Source organism: Molothrus aeneus, chromosome 8 (genome assembly GCF_037042795.1).
Source record: "Molothrus aeneus isolate 106 chromosome 8, BPBGC_Maene_1.0, whole genome shotgun sequence".
Taxonomy (NCBI): Eukaryota; Metazoa; Chordata; class Aves; order Passeriformes; family Icteridae; genus Molothrus; species Molothrus aeneus.
Window position 1 is genome coordinate 23,758,030 of NC_089653.1, and position 13,482 is coordinate 23,771,511.

A 13,482-nucleotide genomic window follows, 5' to 3' on the forward strand; every position below is an offset into this window, starting at 1 on the left:
AAGGGCGGCCGCGCCTGGCGGCAGCCGTGAGCCGCCGGCGAATGGAAGGCGGCGCAAGATGGCGGCGCTGCATGAGGAGCCGGCAGAAGTGGCGGCGGTGCAGCCGGACCCCGAGGCGGGGACGCCGCCGCCGCCTCCCGCGGTGCCTCCCGCCGCCGCTCCCGCCGCCGCCCCGGCCGCCGCGGCGGACGGAGAGGCGGCGGGAGCCGGTGGGGATGCGGCCCCCCCGAAGCCCGCGGCGCCGGGCCCGGCCGCCTCCCCGGCGGCGTTGGACCGGCAGACGCTGGTGGCCGTACTGCAGTTCCTGCGGCGCAGTAACCTCCGCGAGTCCGAGGAGATCCTACGTCGCGAAGCCCGCCTGCTCGGCGACGACCTGGGTGCCGCCGCCCTCAGCCCCTCCAGCGCCGGGCTCCTGGGGGGCTCCGGCAGCGACGCGGACTCCGGCGAGGCGCTGCTCGGCCGGGGCACCGGCGCTGCCGCCGTCGCCATAGGAGGCAACGTCGCCACTGTCGCGACTTCCAGCCCCGGCGTGGCTGCAGTTGCCGCCGTGCCGCCGGGGAAAGGTGAGGCCCGCGGGACTGCGGGGTCGGTCCCTCCTCTGGGCGGGAACCCCGGGAAGTGGGGAGCCCGTGTGCTGCTCGCAGCCTCGGGGGCTCTCCATTAGGCTGGGACACAAGCGTCGGTGTCAGGTTCTCGGTGCCACCGAGAGTCTCCCTCGGCGTTCCGGGAGGTCCCTGGATGTCTCATTTCTTTATACAATCCGTGGAGAAATCCGTCTCTCCTGGAGCAAGGGACCAAGGACAGGGTGTCTCTCGCATTTGCAGGGAGCACTGTGAAGCGAGAAGTGCTCCCGTTCGTATTTGTGTCCCATCACAACCGATCGAGTAGCGGGAGCAGGAAGGTTCCATTGTAGTTAGCGGGGATCGTCCCGGGTCTGGCCGCAGGGATGAGAACAGAGGTCTCATGTACAGACTGCTGATGTTTTGGTGAAGGAGCTTGGGATATTTGTACGCGAGGCTTTCTGCATTTCTTATCGAGTTTGAGTACTTGAGATGTCCTTTGGATAATTCAGTTCTAAGTGCTGTTAATCAAGGTGTTCTGTGAGGCAGCTTTACTGAATAATGGAATTTCAGGAACTGCTAGTCTGAGTTCCAGTGAGTGTACAGCATGAAGTCAGCTTGTTCCTGACATCACCAGATATGATCATTTTTATATAAAAGACGAAACAATGGAACTGTGTAAAAACTGATGTGTAGAACAGAACTGTCAGTGTTCAGTGTCCCTGCTCCGTGATGGTTGTGTGGTGGTCTTGGTGAATTGTTCACTTAGTCTACTTAACTTGCTTATTTACTGGAAACAAAATAATTATAGTGGGTATGTCTTGCATTCTGCTCCTTGTTTAAGAGTTTCTAGCCCTAGCAGTAAAATAAATCATTCTGGTGATATTAGTGGCTTCTTCCTTTACACTTAAAATTCTGGCTGAATTAGGCACTAAGTGAGCAACAGTTGGCAGGGAAAGCCCAAAAAACTACTGGAGAGAACTGGCTGCTGGACCGATGTGCTCTCACCTGCATTGTTTAACCTTGGTGCTGAATGGGCACAGGACGTGTTTTGCTCACCTGACCAGGGGGTTGTGGCCGCTGTTTGTTTGCTGGCTCTTGCAGACTGAGCAGCTGTTGTTGTTGGCTGGTGCTTTTGCAGTCGGAGGCGCGGTGGTTGTGGAGGACCAGCCGGACGTGAGCGCGGTGCTCTCGGCCTACAACCAGCAGGGGGACCCGACGCTGTACGAGGAGTACTACAGCGGCCTGAAACACTTCATCGAGTGCTCCCTGGACTGCCATCGGGCAGAGCTGTCTCAGCTCTTTTATCCTCTCTTCGTGCACATGTACTTGGAATTGGTCTACAATCAACACGAGAGTGAGGCCAAGTCTTTTTTTGAAAGGTAATTCAATTTCATTTGTACATTTCTGTTATTTTGTGTTTGCTACTTTGGCTAAATCTGTGAGCTATTTCTATGCATATACATGCGTATGTAATACTTTTCTTCTCTAAAGTTGAAGAGAATTGAAATCTCAGATAACAGTGTCATGGTTTGTAGTAACTGTTCTTAAATTATTTTCCAATCTCCTGTTAGGAAGATGTGCAAACTAGTGAACTGTGCATTGACAGAGTTTGAACCATGTTAATGGTGTGCTGATGGGCTCCTTGATGCAGAAGTATCAATGAAGAGATTCTGCATTTTTAAGGAAAGATTGTGGGGTCAGTTTTTATCACTGGAAGATTGTACTGAGATGCCAAAATAATTAATGCTATAAGTATTTGCTGATATCATAGGATGTACATTGAAAATCTTCAAATGAGTTTAAAGAAATTAATTTCTGGCTAATCTGTAACTTTCTGTACTCTTACTATGTTTCACTTGTTTATCACTTGAGAAGAAAATAGGATTTTAATTTGTTTCATGGATTCAGACCAATTGTGAAATACTTCAATCCAAAAGTATAACTTTGTTTCCCTTTAAATGGTTCTGTAAATAGTTAAAATGTCCCTTGCCACAACTATTTTATAACAAGTTGAGTGACTAAACCTTTTACCATATCTTAAATTGCTTCAATAGATTTCATGGGGATCAGGAGTGCTATTACCAGGACGACCTGCGTGTATTGTCGAGCTTAACCAAAAAAGAGCACATGAAAGGTAACGAGACCATGCTGGATTTCAGAACAAGCAAGTTTGTGCTGCGCATTTCCCGCGACTCTTACCAACTCCTGAAGAGGCATCTGCAGGAAAAGCAGAACAATCAGATCTGGAACATTGTTCAGGAGCATCTTTACATTGATATCTTTGATGGAATGCCTCGCAGTAAACAACAGATAGATGCTATGGTTGGAAGCTTGGCTGGGGAGGCAAAACGAGAGGCTAATAAAGCAAAGGTAGGAGACAAAGATTGTTCCACTTTTTACAAATCTCCCTGCTCTTTCAGGGAGATACCTTGGTATAGATTGACAATCATAACTTGAGATCTTAAAAGACAGCATGAACAGAACAAAGGAAGAGAACTGTACAAACAGGTGTTGACAGGAGTAGAGAGAGATCAAGATGTATTGCTGTCAGGTGGATGAAACTGCTGGATCCTTTTGAGATACAACCTTGTGTTCAGCCCACTGAACTAAACTTAAATTAACTCATTAATTACTTTGAAGTTTTAAAATGGACACCTTGCTTTTTGGCTTCCTCTTTTGTACAATAGATAGTAATTTTGACTTGCTACCAGTTGTTACTAGAAGAGCTGTGTGTGTAGTACCACAGTACTATACAAATAAATGAGGCAAGGTGGGGATTGCACTTTAAGGAAGGACTGAGAGATGGTGGGAGAACTTAGAGTTGTCCAGATCAAGTTACCCATTTGGCTGGGTAAACCAGAAGAAAATGTACTACGTTCCTTATGGGCCAAGCAGTAATATATGCTGTAATATTAAACAGAGCAGCTGTAAAGGGGCAGCTCTATTGCTTGGACTACTACATCGAAAAGTTACCATTAAAAAATCTGGTTTTCAGTAAGAACAGCAATTACTTTTTTGTCTTGTGTGATTTTTTTTATTGGCTGGTAGGTTTTCTTCGGCTTATTGAAAGAACCAGAGTTTGATGTGCCTTTGGATGATGAAGATGAAGAAGGAGAAAATGAGGAAGGAAAGCCAAAGAAGAAAAAACCTAAAAAAGATAATGTAGGGTCAAAAAGTAAAAAACAGGACCCTAATGCTCCTCCCCAAAACAGGTACCAAGGAAATGATGTGTAGAGAAGTTTTTAAAATTCAGTCTTGTCAAGCCAAATCTGCATCTCTGTTCACTTGGCATTTTTTGTAATTTTGGCTATTTTGGCTGTACACAGCTTTAGGTGTAAGACTTCTAAGGGAGGTCATGGAACCCTTGGTTTATAAGCCTCTGTCATTGTCCATCAAGTCAATCTAGATTTCCCTTGATGAACTTTTACTTGGTTACCCACTAATCTTTTCAGGTCATACTCAGTTGTTTATCTTGTTCCAGTACCTGTCTGAAATTCTGAAAGCTACTGGCTCTCTTTCTCATCAGTCTTCTACATAGTCGTTCATATTTTCTAATTCTTGTTTCTTATTTGAATACTGAGGTATGAGGTTGCATGCAAAGGTTTCACTTTGTCTGGATTAACAGTAAGGAAGGTGTTTTTACTTTGTAAAAATGTGTGCTTCTTGTGTAGAATTCCTCTGCCAGAGCTGAAAGACTCTGACAAGCTGGATAAAGTAATGAATATGAAGGAAGCTGCGAGGCGAGTGCGTCTTGGGCCAGAGTGCCTGCCCTCTATCTGTTTCTACACATTCCTTAATGCTTACCAGGTTGGTAAAAGAGTTTGAGTAATAGGGCTAAGGGGATCAAAATTATGAGCATCACTCTTGCTAAAGAAAAAAAAATAATAGCGTTGGCAAGGGTAATTGGAGTATTTGGATTAAACATTGCCAAGTTTATGTTCCAAAATGTTCAAAATTCTCCTCAAAGACTCCTTAAACTATAAAATTTTCATGTTCCTTGGTTTTGCTTGGATTTGCTTGCTTGGATTTTGCTATAATTCTTTCTTTTGCTTTTCCTGTCCTAAGTATTTCCTACAGAACGCAGTAGATGTTTTGCACTGGAATACTGAAAAGCAATACTCTTTGTCACTTCTGACCGCACTTCATTCATAAACCTTTATTTTTAATGGGACAAGAATTTGTGTGTGTTTATGTTTATCCTACAGTAATTCACTCTATTTTTGTAAATGAGTCAAATTATCTTTTTAATAGTTCTTAAAATTTTGTAATATTTGCAATGTATAATGAGAAATTCAAACAGTATAACTGGATATTTGTGTGTAGGGTCTGACTGCAGTGGATATTACAGATGACTCCAGCATGATTGTAGGAGGCTTTGCTGACTCTACTGTCAGAGTGTGGTCTGTGACTCCAAAAAAGCTACGTAGTGTGAAAACAGCTGCAGGTAATTAAGACAATAACACTTAATAGGAGCATACATAACTTGTGACATTTGTGTTCTGGATACTGTGCAAACATTTCTAAATCTTGATACTTAACTGAGATGATGTCATGATGACTTTTATCTTTGAACCTCTGACAGTTATTCTGATACGTGAACTTTGAAATCTTGCAGACCTCAGTCTCATTGACAAAGAATCAGATGATGTCTTGGAGAGGATCATGGATGAGAAAACAGCAAGTGAGTTGAAGATTTTATATGGTCACAGTGGACCTGTCTATGGCACCAGCTTCAGTCCCGATAGGTAAAAGTTTACAAGCTAACTAGTTTGCTTGTCTTCAGTTTTAATTGCATGCTCCTGAATGAAAACATATTCTTAATGCAGCTTTTTCCAGGTTAAAGCAATTCTTGCTCATGTAGCTTGTAAGAAACTGTAATGCTCATAAAGTTCAGGGTGCTGAGCTCTGTCAGCTATTACTGAAATCAACTATAGCAGCACTGTTTTGGAGATTTAGGACTTAGATGACAAAACTTCAGTTTTGAAAACTGTAGTTTAAGCTGGCTTTTAACTGAGTGATACATAGAGAGGAAAAGTACTGCATCAGTGATATAATTTAGATTGTTGCAAAACTTAGTCTCAGAAGCACATCATTGTACTTCAAGTTTCTCATATTCTATTGAGACTTTATTTCAGAATGTATGGAACAGTATCTTTAAAATAAGAAATTTTAAAGCTTTGTGTAACAATGGGAGTCTGGACAGTGGAAAAGAGTTTTAAATGTCTCAGGTTTTGCTTTTGCTTGTGTTTAGTCAGGAAACAGCCCCTACAGAAACACAGCTGAGAAGTAAACTTTGTGTGGAACAAATATTGTATAAGTCTATAATTATACTTGAGAATGAGAGCATGATATCAATTCTCTTTCAGGGAATCATGAAATTTTGTCCAGAGTTGTAATAGAAGATCTTTTAAAAAATAATATAGTGTAGCAGTTTACTAGTAATTTTTTCCTATAACTGGAATTCATGAGTAAAGACCTCCTCTGTGGTGTGTTTTTTGGTTTTTTTCCCCCTCAGTATTAAGTGCCATCAGAATTAATCATGAATGTAAAATCATCTCTTTTTTTGCATAAGGGCCTATGCCTGGGTTCTGCTTGAATTGGTTATTGTTGCTTACTGCACTGAAGTGCTGACTTATGGGTGACATGCCAAATTGGTGCTGATGAGGGAACACTTCTGTCATGGATATTTTACAATGTTAATGCAATATTTATACAGCCCTGTGTAAGTTTGATATGTTTTATGCTATACTTTCTCCTGCGACAGGAACTACCTTTTGTCCTGTTCTGAGGATGGCACCGTGAGATTGTGGAGTCTCCAAACATTCACGTGTTTGGTGGGATACAAAGGACACAATTATCCAGTTTGGGATACACAGTTCTCTCCTTATGGCTATTACTTTGTGTCTGGGGGACACGACAGAGTGGCTCGGTAAGAAACTGCATATGTTTTTCACTTATCTGGATCAGTTTGTGGTGGATCAAGCCTGAAATTCATTAGCTGATATACTCTTGCCTACTCTATTACTCAAAAGAAATTTTATGTCAGTTAAAATGCTGAATAAATGTTAATGCGGTTTTACTTTTTTTTCAACACACATTATATCATCTCATGTTTTTTCTATCTTTTCAACACACATTAGTAATACCTGATGACTAAAGAGATGGTGTCCTCCTAAGTGACTCTCTGATTAGAAGTATTCTCCTCTAATTGTTGAACAGCTTGACAGAATATTCTTTATTTCCCCATTCTGAAAAGTATGTTTTTCCAAAAAACACCCTAATTCAATAAACTGACCCATAAGAAATCACTCCACATTTACTTTTTTATTCTCATTGTGCAACCAGTTGTTGAATCATGGTACAGTTTGGGTTTGAAGGGACCTTTAAAGGCCATCTAGTCCAACAGCCCTGCAATGAGCAGGGACATCTTAAACTAGATCAGGCTGCTTAGAGCCCCATCCAACCTGAGCTTGAATGTATCCAGGGATGTGGAATCTCCCATCTCTCTGGGCAACCTGGGTGTTTCACTACCTTCATTGTAAAACATGTCTTCCTAATATCTAGATTAAATCTACCTTCCTTTAGTTTAAAATCATTATCCCTTGTCCTGTTGCAATGATAAAAAGGCCCTGATAAAAAGTCTGTCCCCACCTTTCTTCTAATCATCCTTTAAGTACTGAAAGGCCACAACAAGGTTTCCCCAGAGCCAACTCTTCTCCAGGCTAAACTGTTATCCTTTCCTCATTGCAGAGGTACTTCAGTTTTTGTGGCTTCCTCTAGGGTTGCTCCAACAGACACAATGACTGAACTTCTTTAGGGTTCTTTTATTAATACAGCTTTTCTTTTCAGTCTGTGGGCAACAGATCACTACCAGCCATTACGGATCTTTGCTGGCCATCTGGCAGATGTGACGTGTACCCGATTTCATCCAAACTCCAACTATATTGCTACAGGCTCAGCAGACAGGACTATAAGGCTCTGGGATGTTTTGAATGGGAATTGTGTAAGAATATTCACTGGACATAAGGTAAAGGCAGATCACTGACAGCGTGAAAGTGATTTTATTTCTATGCTGAGATTGTAAACAGTTCTGTTGTGAACACAGCTTGACTGACTGAATGTGAGTAGACTAAATTAACTTGTCTTTCTGCCTCTCTATGTCTGTTTTAGGGACCAATTCATTCCTTGGCATTTTCTCCTAATGGACGATTCCTGGCTACTGGAGCAACAGATGGAAGAGTTCTGCTGTGGGATATTGGACATGGCTTGATGGTTGGCGAATTGAAAGGGCACACAGACACTATCTATGCGCTCAGATTCAGTAGGGATGGGGAGATTTTAGCATCAGGTAAAATTCACCAGGAACAGTGAAGTGTCCATTGTATTCCATAATTCTGAAGAGGAATGATATAATTAGTTCCTTAAATTGAGAAAGACAAAGTAGCATCACTTGCTTAGCAAAAGCAGCAAGGACTAGTAACTTTGATCTATGCATTCTGTATACTGTATGAGTCTTGCTATAGTCTTTTGCTTTCTGATCTTTAATTTTTGTTAATTTGCTCCCCAGGACCATTTTTTATATTTGTTTTATAACAAAATACTTTAAACTGTTGTTTTTTTCTTTTTAGGTTCAATGGATAACACAGTTCGTCTGTGGGATGCTGTGAAGGCATTTGAAGATTTAGAAACCGATGACTTTACTACAGCCACTGGACACATAAACTTGCCTGAAAACTCACAGGACTTGCTACTGGGCACATACATGACTAAATCAACCCCAGTTGTTCATCTTCATTTCACACGCAGGAACCTGCTGCTGGCTGCAGGAGCCTACAGCTCACAGTAGATCAGGAAGCTGAGACTGACTGTGCCAAGTCATTGCAGTAGTGACCTCAGGATGTGAGACGAGAGGGAATGTCTTGAACAGAAGGATCCCACGAGTCCATTACAAGGAGTATGAAACTGTAATTTATGCAAGCAGCATTTTTAAGTTCTGCTGTTTCATATTTATCTGCAGTTTGAAAATGCTGGAGATTGAAAAGCTGTAAAAGAAGGAACTGTTCGTGGTGCTTTTGGTAGCATAGATACGTACATATGAAATGAGCCATCTCTTCCCAGAGGTGGTACTGAGGTCAGCTGAAACTTGTGAAAAGTTAACAGCCTTTACATGTGTTCTCAGATTTTTTCTAAAGCACTTAATTTATGTATAGCAAATGTTTCATCGGTCTCAAACACAAGCAAAACTGTCCATTTTCAGAAAAGAATGTAGTTTGATTCACTACAGCCTGGGCTGGGCAGCAGGCGTGGTGAGATCATAGCAGCAACCAGGGCATTGACGGAGCGGGCCTGGCAGCCCGATGCTTGTGGGGAACTGCCAAGCTCCGTGCACGGTTTGTATGCAGCCAAGTACTGAGTCCCGAAAAGATTTCAAACTGGTGTGCTCTTTTGAGGTGTCAGAAACACAGATCTTGTTACTGTTTTCAAAGGTAGCCAGTGCTGTCAGTGTGATAAGCAACCAGAAGCGCAATGTGAACTTTATTTACTTTCATACTTTATTGTATGAGAAAATAAAAAAGGGGAACTGAGGCACAACTGAAATAGTCACTATTAAAAAAGTGGACTTAAACCCTTTACTTTGTGTTAGCTGTAAAAGAACGTTAACAACTTGTATCCTTTCCGCATAAGGTTTAACATAAAAAGCCCAGTAAAACTAGCCAAGAAATTGAAACATTATAGCAGCAGGAAAGGATAAGTGTGTGGTCAGTTCGCTTTTGAAAGGCCAGCTTGTCTGCTGAGTGACAATTCCTATCCACAAAAAGATTGTACCCAGTGAGTCCTCCTGGACTACCAATAAAGCTGTGTTTTATTTTTAAAGAAGAGTAAAACATGCAGAACACAGGGAAGAATGTCGGTGTCTTTGAACCAAAACCTCCACCACCAAAGGCCAGGTCCAGCGTGGCTTGGGTTTGGGTTGGTATTTGTAGTTAATCTCTTACAAGATTTGTGCAGAGAAATCTGTTTTGTGTTCCTCATTACCTCACAGTAAGGACTTGGACACTTGAACAATCTACTGGCTCTCTAGTGAAAATGAAAACAAGACTTGTCATTTCTAAGGTAAACTAAATGGAGAACTACCTCCTCTTTCATCTCTTGTTTGCTCCTACAGGCATTATACATTAAAATAAAGTGTGTAAAATTCACTAGGAAGCTCACCTAGACATTTTCTTCAAAGAAAAAAGGATAAAACAATTTTTTTTTGTGTAATGATACCTCAACAAAACTTCCTAGCTCTTAATATGACCAGTTAGATTTAAGTACAATTTTTGACAGCTTAAAGAAAACACTGCCACATTCTGCCTTTGTATTTTGTACAGTTTTATACTTTTGATACCATAATAAATACTAAAACCCCTTAGTTTGTGTCTATATGTTACAAGAAAATATTTACTTCCCTTCATGGCTGGAATGGAAGCAAGAGCAGTTTGTAACTGTGACAACTCTGCTAATAGAAACAAAGTAATCAGAAAAGTTTAAGTTGATGAGTAGCCAGGCCATATAAAATCTTGTTCTAAAGGAAGACTACAGATTCTAGCTCCTGTCATTATTATACTCTAATAGCCACCATTCTTTAGTGGGAGAATTAAATACAGCTGAAGCCATCTCTGCAAACACTCAGGAGGGAAAGATGACCAGATTTGTTCAGCAGGCACAGCATGTACAAAAACGGCTTTAAGAAAAAATGAAGTAGGGAGAGCATCAAAACCTTGTAATTAATTTTTCCATTTTTCTAGCAATCATTCCTACCTCCTGCTCCCTCAGTTTGGGAAGTAAACTATTTGCAAGCTTTAGCATGGTTCAACCTCTGCTGCTGGCACATTCCCGCATCAGCACGACTGTGGCATCTAAGGAAGGTACCAAGTGTTAACTGAGCTATAGAAAGACACTGTGGAGAATACAACAGACACATCTGAGCATTGGGCAGGAAGGAGGCTGCACACACCTAACTGTGGTAGAGCACCTCCTTTCACAAGAGACAGGAAAAGTAATCACTGGACTATTTGGGTCACTCTTTATGAATGTGGAGAGTTACAGGAGCTTAACATTGCCAGGCTAAGACATTTTCCTCCTTCCCTCCACAAGAGAAAGCAGTAACAGAAAAAGCTCAAATACCATAACTGGGTCAGGCTATTTTCAGAGGTTTTCCAGCAAAACCAAAGAGGTTCTGTGGAAAATACAGACAACTGAGGCAGAAGATGTCACAGTTTCCATGTAAGCTACTAGCCTGGAATGCAAAAAGTGGGAGCAACCAGATGGCTGCAAACCATGTGAGCTGTGACACGGACATGTGGAGATGCTTGGATCAGCTCCAGGCCCTTGCAGTGTAATGGCCCTGAGGTCCTTCCTGGGTTACTGCCTGGTGCTCAGAACTCCTTAGGTTGTGTTACAACAGCAGCAGAGTTAAGACAGCAATGACACAATCAGATGCTCCATCTCTGCTACAAGCAACTATTTTTGACAAAGAAGGAAAAATGACAAGTACCACACTCTGGCTTTTTTGGACCATTTCATATTTGCAATAAAACACGTAATTATTTATATTTTATTAGCCACAACAGGTCATCAGCCTGCATTACACTGACACAGATTGGAAGTTCAGACATGCCAGGAACCTGCCAAGAGAAGAGAGGTTAGACATAGCAATTCTTGCACGATGTTAACTGAGCATTCCCCTGTCCCAAGTGCAAACTATTTTAGCTACAAGCAGCCAGATTTCAGCACACCCAGGAAGAAATGGCTGATGTCCCCTTAACACACACCAACGTTTTATTATTGTTTTATACCCCTTTCCTCAGGCTATGAGGACTGCCCATAGGTTTTGCCAAAATGCCATTTTTGTGAAAATTCTTTATTTGAAAGTGACCCCAAAATTTTGAACACTTGGTTGTTGCTATAGAAGTCCAGTCACTTCTGCACAGGCCTTGAATAGTCATGTGTGCAACATGCACAGTTCCATCATATGGTGCTCCTGTACTCTGTTCAAATGAAGGTCTTAACAGATTGCATTAATCTCTACTTTGAATTTTAATGCAGTCAAGAAATAAGTCCTTAAGTACTACTTCATTATTTCCATAACCTACAAAGCAAGTTATCCCTATTTTACAGCAAAAGGGCAGCCCAGAGGCATGTAATATTTGTAGGCAAAGCTCGATGCGTCTTGCTGCAACATCTTCCTGTTCCTCCTTTCCTGCTTACTCTTCCTCCCTGCATCCCATCCCTAGTCCCATTTACCATGTCAGAAGAACAAGAACACTGTATCTCATCCTTTCTGCACTCCCTTTAATAACCCACTTCATTTAGAATGCCCCCAAATAAGTCAATGCTATAGATTATTTGAGGTTTAAAATGGTAAATAGGAAGTCCATGAGCCTGTGTTTCTGTCTCCCATTACACTGCATTATTGGCAACTAATCTTTTGTCACTGCTTTCCTGACCTGGCACTGAAGTATTTTGGAGGAACATCAGCCACTTACCTTTTACTTATCTGTCACAGCAGGAGCTTGCTTCTTAGGCCTAAACTTGAAATACAAGACAAGGAGTGCAACACCTGTGTATGTTGCTATTACATACTGGAAAACAGAAAAGTTAAATTTAGTTTCAGTCTAAGCCCTAGAAAACGCCATTATACAAGACTACAAAACAATGTACTTAATACATACATTCCTCCTGCCTATCATGGTATAGGAATTGAAGTACTTCTGAAATCCAGTGAACTGGTGTTGAGATCCCGAGTCATGGCCAGCCATGGCTGCTTGACCTAACAAACAGGACAGGACAGGATCAATAGGAAAATCAAACTAATCTCTACACTGAGCTTCATAATTACATTGTCTGCTCCCAAATCTACTTTCAGGACATTTGACAAGTAGTGAATATACATAAGGAGTACACACATCCAGAGCATTTTTTCTTGAGATATAAAACAGGTGATGGGAGCAGATAAAGAAATAAAGGGTTCACTGAACAATAAAAGCAGAGCGTTTTTTTAATGTTTAGAGATATATTGTTCTGAAGAGGATGTCATGTTTAGGACAAACATTTGTTGCTTATCTTCTGCCTGCCCCCAAGGGCACCCCACACCCGATGCAGATCCCCAGCCCGGCAGATGCTGCAGCCCCGGTGCCCCTGCAGCAGACACACGGAACTGCGCTGCGGTCACTAGCACAGCTCCTGTGTGTCATCTAGCTCTTATCTAAGCCAACCCAGCAGCGTTATCTCTGGTGTATAACCAGGTAAGCGTTAGCTGACTGTGCCATAGGTAAAACGCTTAATGAAACAGCTCCTCTAAACGTGCCACACACTGTTGGCAAAGACTTGAGAAGCCAAGGACATCTTTTCTCGTGCCTGACCGATGCAAAAGCCTGGACAAGAGCCGAGGGGCCCTTCCGAGCAGGGGAAGGCACCCCATGGAAACACGAGTCCTGTTTTCCGGAGGAGCCCGGTGCCCTTGCCCGGCTACACCCGCGACCCCGCGCTCGCGTCGGGCCGGGAAACGGACGCGGCAGCGCCGGGGACTCGGAGGGAACCACGCCGCGGCTGAAGGTGCCTCGGCACTGCGGAGAGCCGCCGTCCGCCCCGGCAGGACCAGAACCCAACCCCTTAGTACCTAGGCCGCCGCCGTCCCCGCCGCGCTTCTGCCCTTCGCCTCCGCCCTCCCACAAGATGGCGGCCGCGGGCGGCGCGCGCAGCCCCCGGGCGCGCCGATTGGCTGCGGACCCCGGGGCGCGGCCTGGCCCCGCCCCCTCCCCGCTGAGGCCCCTCTGCGCCACTTCCGGCCGCCCTTTGCCCTCAGCCCTGTGCCGCTTCCGGCCGGCGCCGCGTGCGCCTCTCGCTGCTGTGCGCATCCCGATCCCGGGAACGA

At 43.2% G+C, this 13,482-nt stretch overlaps 2 protein-coding genes across 2 annotated transcripts; one reads left to right on the forward strand and one right to left on the reverse strand.

The window, feature by feature from the left end:
• The first annotated feature begins 58 nt into the window (after positions 1-58).
• On the forward strand, positions 59-9,978 carry TAF5 (TATA-box binding protein associated factor 5). Its single transcript, XM_066554467.1, has 11 exons — positions 59-563; positions 1,702-1,942; positions 2,618-2,933; positions 3,612-3,775; positions 4,235-4,370; positions 4,887-5,007; positions 5,179-5,308; positions 6,328-6,492; positions 7,413-7,590; positions 7,734-7,911; positions 8,192-9,978. The coding sequence occupies exons 1-11, from the start codon at positions 59-61 to the stop codon at positions 8,407-8,409; spliced, it is 2,352 nt and encodes a 783-aa protein (XP_066410564.1). The 3' UTR covers positions 8,410-9,978.
• Positions 9,979-11,110: 1,132 nt separating this feature from the next.
• On the reverse strand, positions 11,111-13,327 carry ATP5MK (ATP synthase membrane subunit k). The gene is made up of 4 exons (XM_066554468.1): positions 13,228-13,327; positions 12,281-12,378; positions 12,095-12,190; positions 11,111-11,233 (listed from the first exon to the last, which is right to left on the reverse strand). The coding sequence occupies exons 2-3, from the start codon at positions 12,365-12,367 to the stop codon at positions 12,098-12,100; spliced, it is 180 nt and encodes a 59-aa protein (XP_066410565.1). The 5' UTR covers positions 12,368-12,378; positions 13,228-13,327; the 3' UTR covers positions 11,111-11,233; positions 12,095-12,097.
• Positions 13,328-13,482: the final 155 nt, after the last annotated feature.